The sequence below is a fragment of the Ranitomeya imitator genome, chromosome 3 (assembly GCF_032444005.1).
Source record: "Ranitomeya imitator isolate aRanImi1 chromosome 3, aRanImi1.pri, whole genome shotgun sequence".
Classification (NCBI taxonomy): Eukaryota; Metazoa; Chordata; class Amphibia; order Anura; family Dendrobatidae; genus Ranitomeya; species Ranitomeya imitator.
In genome coordinates, this window is record NC_091284.1 from 657,096,510 (window position 1) to 657,121,785 (window position 25,276).

At 45.9% G+C, this 25,276-nt stretch overlaps 1 protein-coding gene across 1 annotated transcript in view; it reads left to right on the forward strand.

Annotated features, from left to right (window-relative positions):
- SERP2 (stress associated endoplasmic reticulum protein family member 2) overlaps positions 1-25,276 on the forward strand; it is a 71,010-nt gene that overhangs the window by 31,023 nt on the left and 14,711 nt on the right. The window contains exon 2 of the mRNA XM_069759867.1: positions 15,858-15,930. Within this exon, the coding sequence (XP_069615968.1) occupies positions 15,858-15,930 (73 nt within the window). The remainder of the gene's footprint in view (positions 1-15,857; positions 15,931-25,276) is intronic.

Here is a 25,276-nt window from a genome sequence, read left to right on the forward strand (position 1 = left end):
TGCGGCACGGTATCAAACGCTTTGGAAAAATCGAGATATACCACGTCCAATAGCGGTCCATCGTGCAGAGAAAACGTTCATTGTAACTTTTTTGTGCACGTCGGAAAATTGTTCAGCGACGCGTCCTGCGCTGGCCGTTGTCAGCTACAATGGAAGCCTATGGACGCAGGATCCGTCGCTAACCGTCACACACTGGAATCCAGCGACGGATCCAGTTTTTCCCTGCTGAGCATGCCCAGAAGGATTTTCTAGTCCGGGAAAAAGTGTCTCTCTCTCTCTCCCTCTCTCTCGTCCCCGGACATTAAATTCCCGGAATTTCTGTATGACGGATCCGTCATTACACTGGATCCGTCGCACACGTTTTTACCTATTTTCATGACATCCATCGATACGTCATTTTGCTGCACCACGACGGACCCCAGAAAATGGAAGCGTGAAAGTAGCCTTAGGGGCCCTGCAAATGCAACATGGTTCCCGCAATCTCTTTCAGCCAAATTTGTGTTCCAAATTTCAAATGGTGCGCCTTCATTTCCGAGCCCTTCCAGTTGTCCAAACAGAGGTTTCCAGCCACATGTTCGCACACAGAAGAAATCTTATATATAATTGCCTAGAATACTACTTCCTGCAATTTGTGCCAACTTCCGTGGCTTTGTCCGGAGCTAATGTCCGGAGCTAATGTCCGGAGCTAATGTCCGGAGATAAGTGACGTCAACAGTGTCCAGTGTCTGATTGGTTGCCGCCTGCTGCGAGCGACCAATCAGAAACGTGCCGTACTGTGACACACTCCGCCCGCCATTTTGGTGTGATTTTTGAATTTTTACATAGTTACATAGTTATTACATAGTTATTAAGGTTGAAGGAAGACTATATGTCCATCTAGTTCAACCCATAGCCTAACCTAACATGCCCTAACATGTTGATCCAGAGGAAGGCAAAAAAAAACCATGTGCAAAGAGTAAGCTCCACATTGGGGAAAAAAATTCCTTCCCGACTCCACATACGGCAATCAGACTAGTTCCCTGGATCAACGCCCTATCAAGGAATCTAGTGTATATACCCTGTAACATTATACTTTTCCAGAAAGGTATCCAGTCCCCTCTTAAATTTAAGTAATGAATCACTCATTACAACATCATAGGGCAGAGAGTTCCATAGTCTCACTGCTCTTACAGTAAAGAATCCGCGTCTGTTATTATGCTTAAACCTTTTTTCCTCCAACCGCAGAGGATGCCCCCTTGTCCCTGTTTCAGGTCTATGATTAAAAAGATCATCAGAAAGGTCTTTGTACTGTCCCCTCATATATTTATACATTAAAATAAGATCACCCCTTAGTCTTCGTTTTTCCAAACTAAATAGCCCCAAGTGTAATAACCTATCTTGGTATTGCAGACCCCCCAGTCCTCTAATAACCTTGGTCGCTCTTCTCTGCACCCGCTCCAGTTCAGCTATGTCTTTCTTATACACCGGAGACCAGAACTGTGCACAGTATTCTAAGTGTGGTCGAACTAGTGACTTGTATAGAGGTAAAATTATATTCTCCTCATGAGCATCTATGCCTCTTTTAATGCATCCCATTATTTTATTTGCCTTTGTAGCAGCTGCCTGACACTGGCCACTGAATTTAAGTTTGTCATCCACCCATACACCCAGGTCTTTTTCATTGACGGTTTTGCCCAGAGTTTTAGAATAAAGCACATAATTATACATCTTATTACTTCTACCCAAGTTTTACCTCACAGCAAGTTTCTACTGCGTGGAGGCGGGCCCAGTGACGTTGCTCTTCAAGCTCCTGCCGAATTTCAAGTATATATGGATTCTAGACTCCCGATTCTTTAGAATCGGGCTGCCATCTAGTTAGGTAATAAACTTTGAGATCCATTTTCTTGTGCTATTTCTTGTAAAAGTGAAAAAATTGAGGCTACTTTTTTTTATTCGACTTTGCATCAATTCCTGTGTAGCACCTGAAGGGTTAAATAATTTCCTGACAGCAGTTTTGAAGTGCCGGTATTTGAGAAATGCAGTTTTTAAAATGGTATCACTTTTGAGGAGTTTCCAAAAAATAAGCACTGCAAAGTCCATTTAAACCTAAATAGGTTCTTAACCCCTTAGTGACAGAGGCAATTTTGCACTTTATGACCAAGCCAATTTTTATAATTCTGACCACTGTCACTTTATGAGGTTATGGCTCTGGAATGCTTAAACAGATCCCACTGATTCTGAGATTTTTTTTTATGACATATTGTACTTCATGTTAGTGGTAAAATTTCTTGAATATGACTTGTGTTTATTTATGAAAAAAATGGAAATTTGGCAAACATTTTGAACATTTGACAATTTTCAAACTTTTAATTTTTGTGCCCTTAAATCAGAGATTCATATAGCACAAAATAGTTAATAAATAACATTTCTCACATTTCTACTTTACATCAGCACAAAGTTGGAAACATAATTTCTTTTTGTTAGGGCATTATAGGGGTTAAAAGCTGACCAGCAATTTCTAATTTTTACCACAAAATTTACAATTAATTGTTTTTAGGGACTCACATTTGAAGTGAGTTTGAGGGTCAATACAACAGGAAATACCAAAAAGTGACACTGTTCTTAAAACTGTACCCCTCAAGGTGCACAAACCCACATTCAAGAAGTTTATTAACCCTTCAGGTGCTTCATGAGAGCAATGTGGAAGGAAAAAATATTTTACTTTTTTCACAAAAAAATTACTTTGGAACCAAAGTTTTTTATTTTCACATGGGTATCAGGAGAAAATGGACCACAAAATTTGTTGTACAATTTCTCCTGAGTATGTCGATACTCTGTATGTTGAGGAAAGCCACTGTTCGGGCGCATGGCAGGGCTCAGAAAGGAGGGAGCACCATTTGACTTTTTGAATGATAAATTAGCAGGAATCAATGGTGGGCACCATGTTGCGTTTGGAGACCCCTTGATGTACCCAAACAGTGGAAAACCCCAAATCTAACTCCAACCCTAAAACAGCCCTAAACCCAACCCTAACCCCAACCCACCCCTAACCCTAATCCCAAACCTAACCATAACCCTAACCACAACCTTAACCCCAATACACCACAACCCTAACCACAACACAACTCTAAGTCCAACACAACCCTAACCCCAACTCTAACCCTAGCTATAACCCTAGCCCCAACCCCAACCCTAGCTCCAACCTTAACCTTGGTGCCAACCCTAACCCTAGCTTCAACTCTAACCTTAGCCCAACCCCAACCCTAGCTCTAACCCTAGCCCAACCATAGCCCTAGCTCTAACCCCAAAAGTAACCCTAGCCCCAGCCCTAGCTGCAACGCTAACCCTAGCTCTAACCCTAGCACCAACCCTAACCCTAGTTCAACCCTAACCCTAGCCCAAACCCTCACCCCAGCCCCAACCCTAACCCTAGCTTTAACCACAACCCTAACCTTAACCCTAGCCCCAACTCTAACCCTAATGGAAAAATGGAAATAAATAATTTTTTAAATCTTATTATTTTTACCTAAGGGGATTATGAATGTGAGTTTGATTTACTATTTTCTTTATTTTGATCTATGTGATAGAGTCTATCTGTTGTGAATTCCGCTCTTGGGCTCCCTCCGGTGGTTGTAAGTGGCACTTTTGTGAGTTTTGCTCTTGGGCTCCCTCTTGTGGTTTCAAGTGGTATGGCTGCTCCTTGGAGTTAGCTGTCAGCTGCTGCTTCCACTGATCGTCTTTTCTGCTCGGCTATTTATGCCTGGCTTTTTCCTTCAGCCAGTGCCACTTGTAAATGTTTCCTGGTTGGATTCACATCTCTTTGGATTTCCCTGTTATCCTGACCAGTTCAGCAAAGCTAAGTCTTGCTTGCTTTTTTCTGTTCACTGATTGTGGACTTATCCGTTCTGTGCTTTCTATGTTTGTCCAGCGTTATCAGTATGAATTAATTCTGTCTTGCTGGAAGCTCTGGGAAGCAGATTTACCCTCCACACCTTTAGTCAGGTGTGGAGATTTTTAGTAAACTCTGCGTGGATTTTTGTAGTGTTTTATACTGACCGCACAGTATTCCATCCTGTCCTATCTATCAAGCTAGACTGGCCTCCTGTGCTCATCCTGGTTTCATTCTGTGTATGTCTTTTCCCTCTCCACTCACAGTCATTATTTGTGGGGGGCTAATCTATCCTTTGGGGATTTTCTCTGAGGCAAGATAGTTTTCCTGCTTCTATCTTTAGGGGTAGTTAGCTCTTAGGCGGTGACGAGGTGCCTAGGGAGAGTTAGGAGCATCCCACGGCTACTTCTTTTTTTTATCAGATAGATTTTTATTATCCGCAAAGAATAAACAATCAGAATATTTCTCATGGCAATGTTTCATTAAACATTTACAGATAACTTTTTCCCCCCCGACCCAGAGCCCCCCCACCCTGCCCAACCCGAGACCTCAGCCAGAGCCACCCCACTTCCCATCATCATACAACCATTTGAATAAACATCCGTTATATTTCCATTGAATACTAGGTTCCCTATATTCTCATTTATCATCCTAATTCAAGTCCATCCACGGTTGCCACAGCTTGTGGAAGATGTCCAGCTTATTCCTTTTGGTGTAGATACTTTTCTCCAAAGTAAGTATATGCTCCGCTTGCTTAAGAAAGTCTCTTCTTGTTGGAGGTTCCTCTCTAATCCAAAATTTGGCGATCAATTTCCTAGCAATGAATAACAATCGTGCAATAGCTATTTTAAACATGTTGTCCGTAACAATTTCCTCCACATATCCCAATATGCAAGTCAGTGGAACCCTAGGGACAGAACATCCATACACCAGTTCAATACGATTTAAAACAACTATCCAGAAGGAGGACAGTCTAGGGCACTGCCACATCATATGCAATATCCCCGCCTGGGATTGTGAGCACCGAGGGCAGTCCGAGTTCTGCCTAAGCCCAGCCTTGAACAACCTGTCAGGGGTTCTATAGGCCCTATGGATTACGAATAACTGTGATAGCCTGCCTGGTTCACTCATTGATATCTTGGGCACATATTCTAGGACCGACTCCCATCTATCATTGTCAATTATTCCCAATTCAGCTTCCCATTTCCCTTTGGCTCGGATGGGATATTTTTCCAGGAAAGAAAAAAGTAGAAACCCATATATTTCTGAAATCGCCCCCTTCGTGCAGCTATTCTTAAGGATATAGTCGATCATGAGATCAATCTGTACCACTATGGCTCCCCTTTTATTCTGTGCCTGATAAGCATGAGAGATACGATTATACTGGAACAATTCAGACCGTGGCAACTGAAATTCTTCCTGCAACTCCTCAAATGTTTTAAGTCTGCCCTGACTTATCAGCTGCCCCAGCCATTTAATACCTGCTGCAGACCAAAAGTGAAAACCCTCCCTCTGCCTAAATTCCGGTAGATAAATGTTGTCCCAAATAGGTGAGAATCTGGTGAACCCACTCACTTCCCTAATGAGTTTGACTTTTTCCCATACTCTGTGAATTAATTTGATAGTGCACCCATGTGAACCCATTTTTTTGAATTGTCCTCCCTCCAAACTGTCACTCAAAACGTCTGCCTGTAGTAAGAACCTCAAGCTATTAGGTATTTGCACACTCCCTGCCTCCTCCCCCCATCCTTTGAGATGTTGACACTGTGCTGCTAAGAAGTATAGCCATGGATTAGGAAGTGCAAGACCCCCCTCTGTTTTGGCCCTCTGAAGTATCTCCTGTTTAAACCTAGTACTCTTTCCTCCCCATATTAATTCCCCAAACAAAGACCTAATCTTACGGAATCTGCATTGTGTAATCCAAATGGGAGAGTTATGTAGCACGTACAACAACTGTGGCATTACAATCATCTTTAAGAGGTTCACCCTACCAACCACCGATAAATGTAATTTGTTCCATGCCGCAATCTTGGTACGAATTTTCTGCATTAATGGACTTAAATTCAGTTCCTCAAAGGTAGTTAGAGGAAGAGCAATCTGAATACCCAAATATTTGAATTTTTGAACAATCTTTAATTTTGTGGTTATCGCCCTCTCTCCACTGCCCATACTGTCCCCCTCAATCAACAACATACAAGACTTATCCCAGTTTATTGTGAGACCCGAAAACCGACCAAACTCCTCAATCAAAGCAACCGCATTGCACAGGGACCTTTCAGAATCCTCCAGGAACAACAAAATATCGTCAGCATATAATGCAATTTTGTCTTCCCTCCTACCATAGATGTAACCTCTAACCTCCTGAGCACCTCTTATTTTAGCCGCTAACGGCTCCACGGCCAGAGCGAAGAGCAACGGGGACAGCGGACACCCCTGTCTGGTACCCCTAAACAGCGGGAAACTCTCTGACAAATTATTATTAACTCTAATTTTTGCCATTGGGAACGAGTACAGCAACTTAACCCAGGAGATGAATTTTGGACCAAACCCCAGGCGATCCAGTACCGACCACAAGTAACTCCACTCCACACAATCAAAGGCCTTGTGGGCATCTAAAGACACCACAACTCTTTTTCCGGCATTGTCTGCAGGAATTTGCATATTTAAAAATAGCCTTCTCAAGTTAATTGCCGTGGATTTATTGGGCATAAAGCCAGACTGGTCTGGGTGAATCAATTTATCGATCACTTGGGTCAGCCTGTTCGCCAGGGCCTTCGCCAAAATCTTTATGTCAGCCGTTAGAAGTGAAATTGGTCTATACGACTCCGGCTGTTGAGGATCTTTATCAGCTTTAGGAATAACCACCACGGTGGCCTCTCTCATTGATGGGGGCAGCACTCCCCTCTCCAACGACTCAGAGAACACTCGCTCCAATTTGGGCATTAACTCTGCATTAAGAATTTTATAAACCTCTACTGGGATACCGTCCGTCCCCGGAGCCTTGCCCCCCGCCATATTCGCCAAAGCCGCCTTCAATTCTTCCTCCCCAAGCGGTCTATCCATCCACTCCCTTTCCTCTCTACCTAGTCTGGGTAAGTCAACCTCTTTCAGATATCTATTCATTTCCTCAGGACTTTTATCCACCCTAGAGGAATATAATTTACTATAAAATCTCCGAAAAACGTCTAAAATTTCCCCCCCCTGAGTAACCGTTTTACCTTCCTCTGTTCTTATGGAGTATACATGTGAAGAATCCCGCTGCGCAGAAACCACCACCGAGAGCAAATGTCCTACCTTCTCTCCCTCAGAATAAAATGTTTCCTTTTGAAAGGCTCTCAACCTATCTGCCCTACGCATATGGAGTTCATCGACCGCTACCTGAGCCGCCCTCATACGAAGTTGTGCTTCTCTTGAATTCTGAGAGGCCAGTGTCTCTTCCGCCACCCTCAGTTCCTCCATCACTGCATTGTCTTGAATTTTAGACTTAGTTTTATGTCTCGAGATGTCCCGGAATAAAATTCCTCTCAGGTATGCCTTCATGGTGTCCCACACTACAAGATTCCCCGCACTCCCTTCATTTATCCTGAAAAACTCCCCGAGTTCAGTTCCCACCTGTTCCATATCCAAATACTGTAGCCAGGAGGGGTGAAATTTCCATCCCAACCCCGTCAGACCACTCTTCCCAGTCATTTGTACAGAGACCAGTACTGGGCTATGGTCCGATATTACTCTAGGCCTATACTCCACCTCATGTATTAGATTATTCACCCCCCCATTTCCCAAAGCCACATCAATGCGAGATAAAGATCCGTATGTTGCTGAATAACATGAGTAGGCATATGTCCTAGGATTACGCACCCGCCACAAATCTATCCATCCTATTTCTCTTAGATAATTTCCAAAAGGAGTAGAGTTCCCTTCACTTCTCAACTCTGCATGTCTACCCTTGTCCCAGTGATCATTAGATATATTGTTCACATCCCCCACTATAAGGAGGGGCACCCCATCCCACCTACCCGTAATTTCCAGAATCTCCTGTATCTTTTTCTTGGAATATGGTGGTGGAATATAAATTGACACAATACAAATTAACCTGTTAAATATCTTGCATACTAAAAACACAAATTGGCCGTCTTTATCGGTGGTTACCTCAATCTCTTCAAACGGAACACTAACGTGTATCAAAATTGACACACCTCTGGCATAATTTGAGAACGTTGAGTGATACGCCTTTCTCACCCATCTCTTCTGTAGAATAGCAACCTTTTCCTTCACTAGGTGAGTTTCCTGCAGACATATCACTGAAGGCCTCTGTTTCAGTACATATTGGAAAATAGCTGTTCTTTTAGTAGCATTTGCAAGGCCCCTAACATTCCAACTTAGGATTTTAACCTCCCCACCCATTATAGCTTATAGAAACAATGAATGAGTTCAAGCTCCCTAAGGTCTCAACCCCAACTCCCACCCCCTCCCTCCTCCCCCCCCCATCCCCAATTCCCAACTGAAATAACTCTCTATCTCTCCCCTCTCTTTAAGCCCACCCAACTCCTCTCTACTCTTAGAATATCAAAATAAACTCTCCCTCTCAATTTGAGATCTGGGAACGCTGTTTCACAGCCTAACGATAAAAACTCTGCGTTCCTTCAGCTCCCCCGCCCACCATAGCCAAAATGCAAATTTCGTTGCGCCGCCGAACACAACCTGATGATATCAATATACCATAAAGTCACAGTATAAGTACCAGTTAACTATCAAACCAAACATAACAGTGAAGGGTTAACAATTGCCTCAGTAGCACTTAAATCAGTTTCAGCGGGTCTGCCCCGTTTTGACATGCTTAGTATTGAGATCCAGCCATTGTGACGCCTCCTCTGGATTTTGGAAAAAATGCACCCGATCCAGAGCCACCACCCTTAATTTTGCTGGGTAAATCATTGAATAACGGACATCTAAGTCTCGCAACCTCCTCTTGACCTCTCCAAACTTCATCCGAAGCTTTTGGACCGCCGCAGAGTAATCCGGATAAAGGGAGACCCGATTACCATCAATGGTCAGCTCATCACAATTCCTGGCTTTCCTCAACAAAATGTCTCGGTCCTGATAGTTCAGAATTTTAGCCAAGATAACTCTTGGGGCCGAGCCGGGGGGGAGGGGTCTGGTGGGCACACGGTGCGCTCTTTCAACGGCAAACATCTTAGTAAGGCCATCTCCACCCACAGCGTTTTTTAGCCATGCCTCAATATAAGCCGTGGGGTTGCTCCCTTCCGCCTTTTCTGGGACCCCCACAATCCTTAGGTTGTTCCTGCGGGATCGGTTTTCAAGGTCATCAGTCTTAAACTCCAGATCAGCAATACGTTGAATATACTTTTTTTCCCTGTTTAACAATTCACCAATCCGATCTTCTGCACTCCCAACCCTTTCTTCCACCTCTTCCACTCTCTTTTCAACTTTACGCATAGCAGAGTTTAAAGCGACCATCTCTCCCTTTAATTCATCCGCTCGTAGGTTTAGAGCCCCCAGGGCAGACTTACAGTACATCACCACTGAAAATATGTCCTTCAGAGTCGGCTCCTCCATTTCTGGCATGTCAGACTGTGCAGGCAGAACAGCTCCTGCGGCCCTTGTAGGAGATCCCTGGTCTGACCCACTGCACTGTAGCTGAGCCCCTCCTTCCTGCTGATCTCCGGGGGCACCAGCTGCTCCAGACTCCACACTTCCAGCCTCTGACTGTAGATTTACAGCCTCCTCTGACCTGGCAAATCGCTCCAACTTAGCAATCACATCCATCTTCCTCTGATAAGCAGCGCTTGCCCTCGCCGCCTCCTCTGCAGTCTCAGCGCCATCTTGGGCCTGTGAGCTTCCCGCAGCTGTCAGCTCCTTCTGTCTCCTGCGTGTCATCCTCAGATAAGATTCCGTTCCTTCGGGTCACACCTCGCTCCCCGAGACTATGTGCACTCCTGAGAGTATGATTTGCGCTCGGCGGCGCCTCTAAGGGGTTAATACAGAGATAATGAAGCGGGAGAGCTCTGTTGCACGTCTGTTCACATCGCCTGCTAGGCCACGCCCTCCCCACGGCTACTTCTAGTGTTGTGTTGAGCTTAGGGACTGCGGTCAGTACAGTTACCACTTCCTTCAGAGCTCGCTCCATGTTGCTCCTAAACCACCGTATCATAACACTATCACAGTGATCAAAATGAACCAATAGGAGAAATCTCCTAATGTTGCCGGGTGCCGGTCGCCAGATCTCAGGGGCGCACTGCACATGCGTCTGCCAAGACGGGGGACATTACCTGGAAATGCAGAAGCCGGAGGTACCAGGGAGGTTCAGGGGACCTCATTTCTCTCTCCTCTGATTTGCTAGAGGAGAGAGAAATAAATAGGTTGCCATTATTCCGTGAATAACGGTGATCACAACACTGAGGTCGGTAAAAACCAACCCGAATCATGTTCTCTGGGGTCTCAGCTACCCCCGGTAGCCGAGACAAGACCCCTGAGAATTTCTGATGCTGGGGGGGCGCTATAACCTTATTTCTCAAAGCCATTAAAAAGCAGTGCTAATAAGTACCCTTAACTGCCATTAAAAGGCGTATCAGCGGTTGTTAAGGGGTTAAACATAGCAGGTTTTGTAAATTCTTTTAAAAAGTAGAAATTGCTGCTGAAGTTTTAACCCTTCTAACAGCCTAACAAAATAAAATGGCTTTTGAAAAGTGATGCAAATGTAAAGTAGACATATGAGAAATGTATTCACGAGTTTGTACAGCATGACTAACTGGTTTAACCCCTTAGCGACCGCCGATACGCCTTTTAACGGCGGCCGCTAAGGGTACTTAAACCACAGCGCCGTTCATTAACGGCGCTGTGGAAAAAGTAAATAGCGCCCCCCAGAGTCGGATTTTCTCCGGGGTCTCAACTGCCGAGGGTAGCTGAGACCCCAGAGAACATGATTTGGGGGGTTTTTAACCCACCCCGCATTTGCGATCGCCGGTAATTAACCGTTTACCGGCGATCGCAAAAAACAAACAAACCGCGATCTCTTTTTAATTTCTCTGTCCTCCGATGTGATCGCACATCAGAGGACAGAGAAAAGGGGTCCCAGGTGGCCCCCCAATACTCACCTATCTCCCCCGATGCTCCTCGTGTCTCCCGGTGGGCGCCGCCATCTTCAAAATGGCGGGCGCATGCGCAGTGCGCCCGCCGGCCGGCCCCGCGAGAATCTTTGGGGTCTCGGCTGCCGGGGGTAGCCGAGACCCCAAAGAGCATGATTGGGGTCGGTTTTAGCGACCCCTGTTTTGCGATCGCCGGTAATTAACTGTTTACCGGCGACCGCAAAAAAAAACTAAAAAAGTCAAAGTGTAATTCTCTGTCCTCTGATGTGATCGCACATCAGAGGACAGAGAAATAGGGGGATTCGGGGACCCTGCCATACTCACCTGTGTCCCTGGGTCCTCCTGTTGCTCCTCCTGGCCGCTGGCTTCTTCCTCCGGTAAGAAAATGGCGGGCGCATGCGCAGTGCGCCCGCCATCTGTCTCCATCTGCCGGCCGGCAGGAGAAGAGCAGTTGGGGCTAAAATTAGGGTTAGGGTTAGGGTTAGGGCTAGGGTTAGGGCTAGGGGTAGGGGTAGGGTTAGGGGTAGGGTTAGGGGTAGGGTTAGGGCTAGGGTTAGGGTTAGGGGTAGGGTTAGGGGTAGGGTTAGGGGTAGGGTTAGGGGTAGGGTTGGGGTTAGGGGTAGGGTTAGGGCTAGGGGTAGGGTTAGGGCTAGGGGTAGGGTTAGGGCTAGGGGTAGGGTTAGTGCTAGGGGTAGGGTTAGGGGTAGGGTTAGGGCTAGGGGTAGGGTTAGGGCTAGGGGTAGGGTTAGGGTTAGGATTAGGGTTAGGGTTAGGGCTAAATTTAGGGTTAGGGTTGGGGCTAAATTTAGAGTTAGGGTTGGCGCTAAATTTAGGGTTAGGCTTCTTTCACACTTACGTCGGTACGGGGCTGTCACAATGCATCGGCCCGACATACCGACGCACGTTGTGAAAATTGTGCACAACGTGGGCAGCGGATGAAGTTTTTCAACGCATCCGCTGCCCAATCGATGTCCTGGGGAGGAGGGGGCGGAGTTACGGCCACGCATGCGCGGTCAGAAATGGCGGATGCGACGTACAAAAAAACGTTACATTGAACTTTTTTTGTGCTGACGGTCCGCCAAAACACTGATCCAGTGCACGACTGACACGACGTGTGGCCATCCGTCACGATCCGTCGGCAATACAAGTCTATGGGCAAAAAACGCATCCTGCGGGCACATTTGCAGGATCCGTTTCTTGTCCAAAACGACGGATTGCGACGGATGCCAAACAACGCAAGTGTGAAAGTAGCCTTAGGGCTAGGGTTAAGGTTGGGGCTAAAGTTAGGGCTAGGGTTGGGGCTAAAGTTAGGGTTAGAGTTGGGATTAGGGTTAGGGTTTGGATTAGGGTTGGTATTAGGGTTAGGGTTGGCATTAGGGTTACGCTTGGGATTAGGGTTAGGTTTGGGATTAGGGGTGTATTGGGATTAGGGTTAGGTTTGAGGTTAAGGTTGAGATTAGGATTAGGGGTGTGTTGGATTTAGGGTTTTGATTAGGGTTATGGTTAGGGTTGACATTAGGGTTGTTTTGGGGTAAGGGTTGTGATTATGGTTAGGGTTAGTGATTAGGATTATGGATCAGGTTGGGATTAGGGTTAGGGGTGTGTTGGGGTTAGGGTTGGAGCTAGAATTGGGGGGTTTCCACTGTTTAGGTACATCAGGTGGTCTCAAAACACGACAGCCAATTTTGCGCTCAAAAAGTCAAATGTTGCTCCCTCCCTTCTGAGCTCTGCCGTGCGCCCAAACAGTGGGTTACCCCCACATATGGGGCATCAGCATACTCGGGATAAATTGGACAACTTCTGGGGTCCAATTTCTCGTTACCCTTGTGAAAATAAAAACTTGGGGGCTACAAAATTCTTTTTGTGGAAAAATATATATATATATATATTTTTTTTTTTATGACTCTGCATTATAAACTTCTGTGAAGCACTTGGGCATTCAAAGTTCTCACCACACATCTATATAAGTTCCTTGAGGGGTCTGGTTTCCAAAACGGGGTCACGTGTGGGGGGTTACTACTGTTTAGGTACATCAGGGGCTCTGCAAACGCAACATAATGCCCACAGACCATTCTATCTAAGTCTGCATTCCAAAACGGCGCTCCTTACCTTCCGAGCTCTGCCGTGCGCCCAAACAATGGTTTACCCCCACATATGGGGCATCAGCATACTCAGGATAAATTGGACAACAACTTTAGTCGTCCAATTTCTCCTGTTACCCTTGTGAAAATAAAAACTTGGGGGCTACAATATCTTTTTTGTGAAAAAAAAAAATATTTTTTATTTTCACAACTCTGCATTCTAAACTTCTGTGAAGCACTTGGGCATTCAAAGTTCTCACCACACATCTAGATAAGTTCCTTGGGGGGTCTAGTTTCCAAAATGGGGTCACTTGTGGGGGGTTACTACAGTTTAGGTACATCAGGGGCTCTGCAATCGCAACATAATGCCCACAGACCATTCTATCAAAGTCTGCATTCCAAAAAGGCGCTCCTTCCCTTCTGAGCTCTGCCGTGCGCCCAATCAGTGGTTTACCCCCACATATGGTGCATCAGCGTACTCGGGATAAATTGGACAACAACTATTGCAGTCTAATTTCTCCTGTTACCCTTGTGAAAATAAAAACTTGGGGGCTACAATATCTTTTTTGTGGAAAAAAAAATATTTTTTATTTTCACGACTCTGCATTCTAAACTTCTGTGAAGCACTTGGGCATTCAAAGTTCTCACCACACAACTAGATAAGTTCCTTGGGGGGTCTAGTTTCCAAAATGGGGTCACTTGTGGAGGGTTTCTACTGGTTAGGTACATCAGGGGCTCTGCAAACGCAACATAATGCCCGCAGACCATTCTATCAAAGTCTGCATTCCAAAACAGCGCTCCTTCCTTCCGAGCTCTGCCGTGCGCCCAAACAGTGGTTTACCCCCACATATGGGGTACCAGCATACTCAGGACAAATTGGACAACAACTTTTGGGGTCCAATTTCTCTTGTTACCCTTGTGAAAATAAAAACTTGGGGGCTAAAAAATATTTTTTGTGGAAAAAAAATATTTTTTATTTTCACGACTCTGCATTATAAACTTCTGTGAAGCACTTGGGCATTCAAAGTTCTCACCACACATCTAGATAAGTTCCATGGGGGGTCTAGTTTCCAAAATGGTGTCACTTGTGGGGGGTTTCCACTGTTAAGGCACATCAGGGGCTCTCCAAACGCGACATGGCATCCAATCTCAATTCCAGCCAATTCTACATTGAAAAAGTAAAACGGCACTCCTTCTCTTCCAAGCTCTGCGGTGCGCCCTAACAGTGGTTTACCCTCACATATCGGGTATCGATGTATTCAGGAGAAATCGCTCAACAACTTTTGTGGTCTAATTTCTCCTGTTACCCTTGAGAAAATAAAAATTTGTAGGCGAAAAGATCATTTTTGTGTAAACAAAAGCGATTTTTTTATTTTCACGGCTCTACGTTATAAACTTCTGTGAAGCACTTGGGGGTTCAAAGTGCTCACCACACATCTAGATAAGTTCCTTAAGGGGTCTAGTTTCCAAAATGTTGTCACTTGTGGGGAGTTTCCACTGTTTAGGCACATCAGGGGCTCTCTAAACGTGACATGGCGTCCAATCTCAATTCCAGCCAATTCTGCATTGAAAAAGTCAAACGGCGCTCTTTCACTTCTAAGTTCTGCGGTGCGCCCAAAAAGTGGTTTACCCCCACATATGGGGTATTGGCGTATTCAGGAGAATTTGCATAACAAAATTTATGGTTACATTTCTGTTTTTACACTTGTGAAAATAAAAAAAATGGTTCTGAATTAAGATGTTTGCAAAAAAAAGTTAAATGTTCATTTTTTCCTTCCACATTGTTTCAGTTCCTGTGAAGCACGTAAAGGGTTAATAAACTTCTTGAATGTGGTTTTGAGAACCTTGAGGGGTGTAGTTTTTAGAATGGTGTCACACTTCATTATTTTCTATCATATAGACCCCTCAAAATGACTTCAAATGTGATGTGGTCCCTAAAATAAAATGGTGTTGTAAAAATGAGAAATTGCTGGTCAACTTTTAACCCTTATAACTCCCTAACAAAAAAAAATTTTGTTTCCAAAATTGTGCTGATGTAAAGTAGACATGTGGGAAATGTTATTTATTAACTATTTTTCATGACATATCTCTCTGATTTAAGAGCATAAAAATACAAAGTTTGAAAATTGCAAAATTTTAAATTTTTTTGCCATATTTCCGTTTTTTTCATAAATAATCGCAAGTAATATCGAAGAAATGTTACCACTAACATGAAGTACAATATGTCACGAAAAAACAATCTCAGAATCAGCGGGATCCGTTGAAGGGTTCCAGAGTTATAACCTCATAAAGTGACAGTGGTCAGAATTGCAAAAATTGGCTTGGTCATTAAGTACCAAATTGGCTCTGTCACTAAGGGGTTAAGAATATAAAGATTGAAAGTTTGAAAATTGAGAATTTTTAGAAATTTTTGGCAAAAAATCAATATTTTTTTTAAAGCAAAACATATTGACTTAAGTTTACTACTAACTTAAAGTACAATGTGTCATGAAAAAAAACATTCTTAGGATCACTGGGATCTGCTGAAGAGTTATTACCACATAATGACACTGGTCAGATTTTAAAAATTTGGCCTCGTCATTAAAGTTAAAATTGGCTCAGTAGTAAAGGGGATAAAAACATAATGATCAATAACTTGACAGAAAAAGCCATTGAATGGTTTTCTACTTGTGGGTAATTAATGTCAGAAATGCTATTCAATATATACATAATAGTGGAATTTCATTCACACTTTTTGCGCTTTTTATTTTTTAGAGAAACAGAATGTTTACACTCAAATTCTAAATTATTTTTTCATTTTAGAGACCACAAGAAGAGAAATATCCTGTAGGACCTTGGCTACTGGCATTGTTTGTTTTTGTTGTCTGTGGATCAGGTATGTACATAAAGCAAATACAGACTTAAAGGCCCTGTCACACTTAGCGATGCTAAAGCGATCCCGACAACGATACGACCTGTCAGGGATCGTTGCTGCGTCGCTATGTGGTCGCTGGTGAGATGTCAAACAGTGAGATCTTCCCAACGACGCAGCAGCGATGCGGCGACCTGTAGCGACCTGTACAACGATGTTGTTGGTCGTTGAGACCCTGTCACATGGCAGCTATTATGACGATTCAGACCTCGATGAGGGACGTCCTGTGTGACGTTGTAGTCACACAGGCGTGCATTTGCGTAGCCTTTTCCGCGCCCATTCAGTTCCGATTGGTGGTCGCTACTGCGTTCTGATTGGTGGCGGCCTTGCCTTATGAGGCGACAAAATAGCCCTTCGGTGGGAACGCATTTGAGACCCCAAACGATACCTACCGTGCACAAAAGGTGTCAGAAGAACCGTTGAAGAATAGATAAATCGAAGAGGAGTCGCAGGCCGGAGAACTCTACAACGATCTGCAAACCACCACGCGGTCAGGAACAAAGGATGGAAGCGCTACTATGTCGCCTTCTGTTGAAGGCATGACCGCCAATCAGAACGCAGTAGCGACCACCAATCGGAGCGAAGGGGTGCGGAAAAGGCAACGCAAATGCACGCCTATGTGTCGGTGTCTGAGTCGTCAATGAGGTCGTTGGTAAGGTCTCAAACACAGCGATGTGTGCTACCCAGCGGGACCTCAACGATCAAAAAAAGGTCCAGGCCATTCCGACACTACCAGCGATCTCACAGCAGGGGCCTGGTCGCTGCTACGTGTCAAACATAGCGAGATCGCTACTGAGGTCGCTGTTGCGTCACAAAACTTGTGACTCAGCAGCGATCTCGCTAGCGACCTCGCTTAGTGTGAAGGTACCTTAAAACCATTATAAAATTAGATGAGATGTCAGTAGCTTTTGACTTTCCAATAATCATTGTTTTTGAGTGAATATGTCAAATGAGGAGAAGATGTATATTTTTACATAGCTGAATATGGAATATTGGATGCTTCCTAACAGTAGGTTGAACTTGTTACTAGAGTTGAGCGACCTTGACCTTTTTAGAGTCGAGCCGGGTTTTGCGAAACCCGACTATGTCCAAAGTCGGGTCGAGTGAAATCGGCCGATTATGACGTAAAGTCGGGATCGACCGAAACACGAAACCCAATGCAAGTCAATGGGGCAGCATAGTCGGCAGTGAGTGGGGGCCAGGAAAACACCTAGAGTGCCCATTTTAATGTCAAAACCATCCATTCTTCTTAATGAAGCTTGTCAAGCGTAATTTACCTTATAATAATTGGAAGGCATTTGAAATTGGGGGTCATTTGGCTAAAGTTGTGGGGGGTAGGGCTGGTTCAAGTAATTAGTGGGCCCAGGAAATCTGGACCACGTCACGGCAGTGGAGCAGGGAGAGGTAAGTATTTCAACTTTGCAAGTGCTGTGAACCTGAGCAAGCAGGGGGGGCCCACTCGTTGGCATTGGCACTGGCACAGGGCCCCTCAAAGTACAGCGGTGTGTTTGCACGGCGGGGGCGCCTCCCACCGGCAGCAACACTTTTGCGTACTATGAGAGGCCCTGTGCCAGTGACGTCGCCAACTAGTATTCCTCCCCCCACCTGATGAAGGAACCTGCACTTTCATCTGCACCTTCCTCTTTGTCCCCGTGTAAGGTGGTATGGTATGCGGGAAGAGCAACCTGACTTTCAGCAGGGTCACAATGTTGTTGTGTAGCGTGCACGGGGAATGTTGCGTTATGGGTCAATGTACCAGCAGACTCATCTATCACTGGCTGGGCAATGGGCACGATGAAGTGGAAACACAGATATAGGCCCAAAGAAGAAAGTGGGCTAAATGCAGTTCAAAATTGGTAACACAGGAATAACCAGGGGGCATTGCAGTGGAGGACAACTGGAATGAGAGGCTGACACAGAGAGTAGGGCCAAATCAGTAAGTAGTCGAAATGCAGTTCAAAATTGGCAACCGTAGTAAACAGGCGGCACAGCTTTGTTCAGTGGAGGAGAACAGCAAGGAGTGGCAGACACCGATAGTAGGCCCCAAACCAACTAGTACGCCAAATGCAGTTGTTCCATTTAACCACAATTTAATGAGAGCCTGAAGATAGAAGCTCAGGAAAGGCAACCTGGGGAACACCTTGGAGTGTAACACACCATCTCTCTCCACCCCATACCCATTTTGTAGGCCTAATGCTGTGTACTTTTCTACAACTACTAAACGAGAGTCGGAAGACCGAAGCAATGGCAAGGAAACCTGGGGAACACCTTGGAGTGTAACACACCATCTCTCTCCACCCCATACCCAATTTGTAGGCCTAATGCAGCCTACTTTCCGACACCTACTAAACGAGAGCATGAAGATCGAAGCTCAGGAAAGGCAACCTGGGGAACACCTTGGAGTGTAACACACCATCTCTCTCCACCCCATACCCATTTTTTAGGCCTAATGCAGTGTACTTTTCTACAACTACTAAACGAGAGTCGGAAGACCGAAGCAATGGCAAGGAAACCTGGGGAACACCTTGGAGTGTAACACACCATCTCTCTCCACCCCATTCCCCATTTTTTAGGCCTAATGCAGCCTACTTTCCGACACCTACTAAACGAGAGCATGAAGATCGAAGCTCAGGAAAGGCAACCTGGGGAACACCTTGGAGTGTAACACACCATCTCTCTCCACCCCATACCCATTTTGTAGGCCTAATGCTGTGTACTTTTCTACAACTACTAAACGAGAGTCGGAAGACCGAAGCAATGGCAAGGAAACCTGGGGAACACCTTGGAGTGTAACACACCATTTCTCTCCACCCCATTCCCCATTTTTTAGGCCTAATGCAGCCTACTTTCCGACACCTACTAAACGAGAGCATGAAGATCGAAGCTCAGGAAAGGCAACCTGGGGAACACCTTGGAGTGTAACACACCATCTCTCTCCACCCCATACCCATTTTGTAGGCCTAATGCTGTGTACTTTTCTACAACTACTAAACGAGAGTCGGAAGACCGAAGCAATGGCAAGGAAACCTGGGGAACACCTTGGAGTGTAACACACCATCTCTCTCCACCCCATACCCAATTTGTAGGCCTAATGCAGCCTACTTTCCGACACCTACTAAACGAGAGCATGAAGATCGAAGCTCAGGAAAGGCAACCTGGGGAACACCTTGGAGTGTAACACACCATCTCTCTCCACCCCATACCCATTTTGTAGGCCTAATGCTGTGTACTTTTCTACAACTACTAAACGAGAGTCGGAAGACCGAAGCAATGGCAAGGAAACCTGGGGAACACCTTGGAGTGTAACACACCATCTCTCTCCACCCCATTCCCCATTTTTTAGGCCTAATGCAGCCTACTTTCCGACACCTACTAAACGAGAGCATGAAGATCGAAGCTCAGGAAAGGCAACCTGGGGAACACCTTGGAGTGTAACACACCATCTCTCTCCACCCCATACCCATTTTGTAGGCCTAATGCTGTGTACTTTTCTACAACTACTAAACGAGAGTCGGAAGACCGAAGCAATGGCAAGGAAACCTGGGGAACACCTTGGAGTGTAACACACCATCTCTCTCCACCCCATACCCAATTTGTAGGCCTAATGCAGCCTACTTTCCGACACCTACTAAACGAGAGCATGAAGATCGAAGCTCAGGAAAGGCAACCTGGGGAACACCTTGGAGTGTAACACACCATCTCTCTCCACCCCATACCCATTTTGTAGGCCTAATGCTGTGTACTTTTCCACCAACTACTAAACGAGAGCCGGAAGATCGAAGCTCATGAAAGGCAACCCGGGGAACACCTTGGAGTGTAACACAACCTCTCTCTACACCACGAAAGGGCTGATTCTTAGGAAGGAAGGCTGTTGTAAATAAGCATTGCGCGTCCGAGGGTGATTATATTCTTATTCGGTATCTACTCACCCTCGGACGCGCCATGCTTCTTGATTTGTAATTAATGTTTATTTGCAATGTGCTTTTGACTTACTCAATTATTTTTTTAATTATTGATTTTATTAAATTAATAGTTTAACATCTTATTGGAAATAATTTAAAGGAGACGCGACAGGACAACACTCGGTGGATGCCATATCTGTGTTAACAACTCCAAAAAACTTTCAGTTAACTTCTTGCAGGAGAAAGAAATTGTAGCTGTTGGACCTTTGTAGTACAGTTCCAGATATTTGTTGTGTGTTTGTTTTGATTGTTAAAATGTCTGCATTTGAGATCTCAACACGATCTTATTTTTTATAATCAAATTAATTTTTTAAATATTTTATTAGGTTGGTTCAAGGGGTACACGGGCCGCAGTAGACAGGTCAGTGGAGGCCTAGTGGAAGGAGGGACCGCAGATGCGCCACTGTTTCACCCATACACAATTAGTAGGCCTAATGCAGCGTAGTTTCCAACAGCTACTAAACGAGAGCCGGAAGATCGAAGCTCAGGAAAGGCAACCTGGGGAACACCTTGGAGTGTAACACAACCTCTCTCTACACCACGGAAGGGCTGATTCTTAGGATGGAAGGCTGTTGTAAATAAGCATTGCGCGTCCGAGGGTGATTATATTCTTATTCGGTATCTACTCACCCTCGGACGCGCCATGCTTCTTGATTTGTAATTAATGTTTATTTGCAATGTGCTTTTGACTTACTCAATTATTTTTTTAATTATTGATTTTATTAAATTAATAGTTTAACATCTTATTGGAAATAATTTAAAGGAGACGCGACAGGACAACACTCGGTGGATGCCATATCTGTGTTAACAACTCCAAAAAACTTTCAGTTAACTTCTTGCAGGAGAAAGAAATTGTAGCTGTTGGACCTTTGTAGTACAGTTCCAGATATTTGTTGTGTGTTTGTTTTGATTGTTAAAATGTCTGCATTTGAGATCTCAACACGATCTTATTTTTTATAATCAAATTAATTTTTTTTATATTTAATGATGTTGGTTCAAGGGGTACACGGGCAGCAATAGACAGGTCAGTGGAGGCCTAGTGGAAGGAGTGACGGCAGACAGGCATCAACGGCCTAACATTGGGCTGGCTGTAGGCAAGTTAAAATTGGTTCCAGGGGAACACGGCCATCAGTGGCCTGGTCAGTGTAGTTGTAGTTGAAAGAACGGGACGCAGACAGGCTTCGAAGGCCTAACATAACAAACTTGGGCTGGCTGTAGGCACTTTTAAATTTGTTCCAGGGGTACATGGGCAGCAGTGTATGGTCAGTGGAAGTCTAGTGGAAGGAGTGACCGCAGACAGGCTTCCAAGGCCTAACATAACAAACTTGGGCTGGCTGTAGGCACTTTTAAATTGGTTCCAGGGGTACACGGGCAGCAGTGGTCTGGTCTGTGGAAGTCTAGTGGAAGGAGTGACCGCAGACAGGCTTCGAAGGCCTAACATAACAAACTTGGGCTGGCTGTAGGCACTTTTAAATTGGTTCCAGGGGTACACGGGCAGCAGTGGTCTGGTCAGTGGAAGTCTAGTGGAAGGAGTGACCGCAGACAGGCTTCCAAGGCCTAACATAACAAACTTGGGCTGGCTGTAGGCACTTTTAAATTGGTTCCAGGGGTACACGGGCAGCAGTGGTCTGGTCTGTGGAAGTCTAGTGGAAGGAGTGACCGCAGACAGGCTTCCAAGGCCTAACATAACAAACTTGGGCTGGCTGTAGGCACTTTTAAATTGGTTCCAGGGGTACACGGGCAGCAGTGGTCTGGTCTGTGGAAGTCTAGTGGAAGGAGTGACCGCAGACAGGCTTCGAAGGCCTAACATAACAAACTTGGGCTGGCTGTAGGCACTTTTAAATTGGTTCCAGGGGTACACGGGCAGCAGTGGTCTGGTCAGTGGAAGTCTAGTGGAAGGAGTGACCGCAGACAGGCTTCCAAGGCCTAACATAACAAACTTGGGCTGGCTGTAGGCACTTTTAAATTGGTTCCAGGGGTACACGGGCAGCAGTGGTCTGGTCTGTGGAAGTCTAGTGGAAGGAGTGACCGCAGACAGGCTTCGAAGGCCTAACATAACAAACTTGGGCTGGCTGTAGGCACTTTTAAATTGGTTCCAGGGGTACACGGGCAGCAGTGGTCTGGTCAGTGGAAGTCTAGTGGAAGGAGTGACCGCAGACAGGCTTCCAAGGCCTAACATAACAAACTTGGGCTGGCTGTAGGCACTTTTAAATTGGTTGCAGGGGTACACGGGCAGCAGTGGTCTGGTCAGTGGAAGTCTAGTGGAAGGAGTGACCGCAGACAGGCTTCGAAGGCCTAACATAACAAAATTGGGCTGGCTGTAGGCACTTTAAATTGGTTCCAGGGGTACATGGGCAGCAGTGTATGGTCAGTGGAAGTCTAGTGGAAGGAGTGACGGCAGACAGTCTTCGAAGGCCTAACATAACAAAATTGGGCTGACTGTAGGCACTTTTAAATTGGTTCCAGGGTAACACGGCCAGCAGTGGCCTGGTCAGTGTAGTAGTTGTAGAAAGAAGGGACCGCAGACAGGCTTCGAAGGCCTAACATAACAAAAATGTCAAAACAATGGTATTGTCAGTGCCAGGCATTGAAGGATGTCAGCGCCTAGACTACACATTGGTGAAGCTGTGAGAGATAATTTTGCTAGTGGTAGAGCACTGTTTGAGCTGGGGGGGGGAACTGTCTTGTGGCCGGCGGTACAGGCACAGGGCCCCTCATATTACAACGGTGTGTCTGACGTTGGGTGCGCACCACCACCGCCAGAGACACTTTATTGTACTATGAGGGACCCAGTGGCAGTGCCGTCGACCAAAAGCGGCCACACCCACCTCTTCAGACAAACAGCACTCTCAAGGGTCCAAGCGCAAAGTGGCGATAGCACGGCCCCGTGTGGGGAGTTTGGCCATTTCGTGAGGTGGAAACATGTCGTATGCTGGACAATCAGGTGAAGAAAATTACGAGATTGGAAAAGTCATTCAGAATAGTCCACAGGCAAGACCTTTTCATAGGAAAGCTAGGTGTCAGCCGGGCAGGGTGGGGCAAAAGATTTTGAAATCCAGTTGTGGTTCATTTTAATGAAGGTTAGATCATCTACATTTTGGGTAGCCAGACGAGTCCTTTTTTCTGTTAGTATTGAACCTGCAGCACTGAATACTCTTTCTGATAGGACACTAGCTGCCGGGCAAGCAAGCTCCTGCAATGCATATTCTGCCAATTCTGGCCAGGTGTCTAATTTGGATGCCCAGTAATCAAATGGGAATGACGGTTGAGGGAGAACGTCGATAAGGGATGAAAAATAGTTTGTAACCATACTGGACAAATGTTGTCTCCTGTCACTTTGAATTGATGCTGCAGTACCTGTCCTGTCTGCGGTCATAGAAAAATCACTCCACAACCTGGTCAGAAAACCCCTCTGGCCAACGCCACTTCTGATTTCTGCCCCTCTAACACCTCTGGTCTGCTGGCCCCTGGAGCTCGTGTGAGAACGATCACGGGCGCTGTGTGCAGGGAATGCCAGAAGCAAACGGTCAACAAGAGTTGATTGTTTTGTTGCTAATATTAGTTCCAAGTTCTCATGTGGCATAATATTTTGCAATTTGCCTTTATAGCGAGGATCAAGGAGGCAGGCCAACCAGTAATCGTCATCGTTCATCATTTTTGTAATGCGTGTGTCCCTTTTGAGGATACGCAAGGCATAATCCGCCATGTGGGCCAAAGTTCCCGTTGTCAAATCTGCGGTTGTGCTTGGTTGAGGGGCAGTTGCAGGCAAATCTACGTCACTTGTGTCCCTCAAAAAACCAGAACCCGGCCTTGCCACGCCACCAATTTCCCGTGCCCCCGGGAAAGCTTCCTCATTAAAAATATACTCATCCCCATCATCCTCCTCATCCTCCACCTCCTCTTCGCCCGGTACCTCGTCATGTACACTGCCCTGACCAGACAATCGCTGACTGTCATCAAGGCTTTCCTCTTCCTCTGGTGCAGACGCCTGATCCTTTATGTGCGTCAAACTTTGCATCAGCAGACGCATTAGGGGGATGCTCATGCTTATTATGGCGTTGTCTGCACTAACCAGCCGTGTGCATTCCTCAAAACACTGAAGGACTTGACACATGTCTTGAATCTTCGACCACTGCACACCTGACAACTCCATGTCTGCCATCCTACTGCCTGCCCGTGTATGTGTATCCTCCCACAAAAACATAACAGCCCGCCTCTGTTCGCACAGTCTCTGAAGCATGTGCAGTGTTGAGTTCCACCTTGTTGCAACGTCTATGATTAGGCGATGCTGGGGAAGGTTCAAAGAACGCTGATAGGTCTGCATACGGCTGGAGTGTACAGGCGAACGGCGGATATGTGCGCAAAGTCCACGCACTTTGAGGAGCAGGTCGGATAACCCCGGATAACTTTTCAGGAAGCACTGCACCACCAGGTTTAAGGTGTGAGCCAGGCAAGGAATGTGTTTCAGTTGGGAAAGGGAGATGGCAGCCATGAAATTCCTTCCGTTATCACTCACTACCTTGCCTGCCTCAAGATCTACAGTGCCCAGCCACGACTGCGTTTCTTGCTGCAAGAACTCGGACAGAACTTCCGCGGGGTGTCTATTGTCGCCCAAACACTTCATAGCCAATACAGCCTGCTGACGTATGCCAGTAGCTGCCCCATAATGGGAGACCTGGTGTGCAACAGTGGCAGGTGCGGATGGAGTGTTTGTGCGACTGCGGTCTGTGGACGAGCTCTTGCTTCTGCAGGAGGACGAGGAGGAGGAGGAGGAGGAGGGGGTGCGAACGGCTACAGACAACTGTTTACTAGACCGTGGGCTAGGCAGAACTGTCCCAAACTTGCTGTCCCCTGTGGACCCTGAATCCACCACATTTACCCAGTGTGCCGTGATGGACACGTAACGTCCCTGGCCATGCCTACTGGTCCATGCATCTGTTGTCAGGTGCACCTTTGTGCTCACAGATTGCCTGAGTGCATGGACGATGCGCTCTTTAACATGCTGGTGGAGGGCTGGGATGGCTTTTCTGGAAAAAAAGTGTCGACTGGGTAGCTCGTAGCGTGGTACAGCGTAGTCCATCAGGTCTTTGAAAGCTTCGCTTTCAACTAACCGGTAGGGCATCATCTCTAACGAGATTAGTCTAGCTATGTGGGCGTTCAAACCCTGTGTACGCGGATGCGAGGCTAAGTATTTCCTTTTTCTAACCATAGTCTCATGTAGGGTGAGCTGGACTGGAGAGCTGGAGATCGTGGAACTAGCGGGGGTGCCGGTGGACATGGCAGACTGAGAGACGGTGGGAGATGGTATTGTTGCCGCCGGTGCCCTAGATGCAGTGTTTCCTACTACG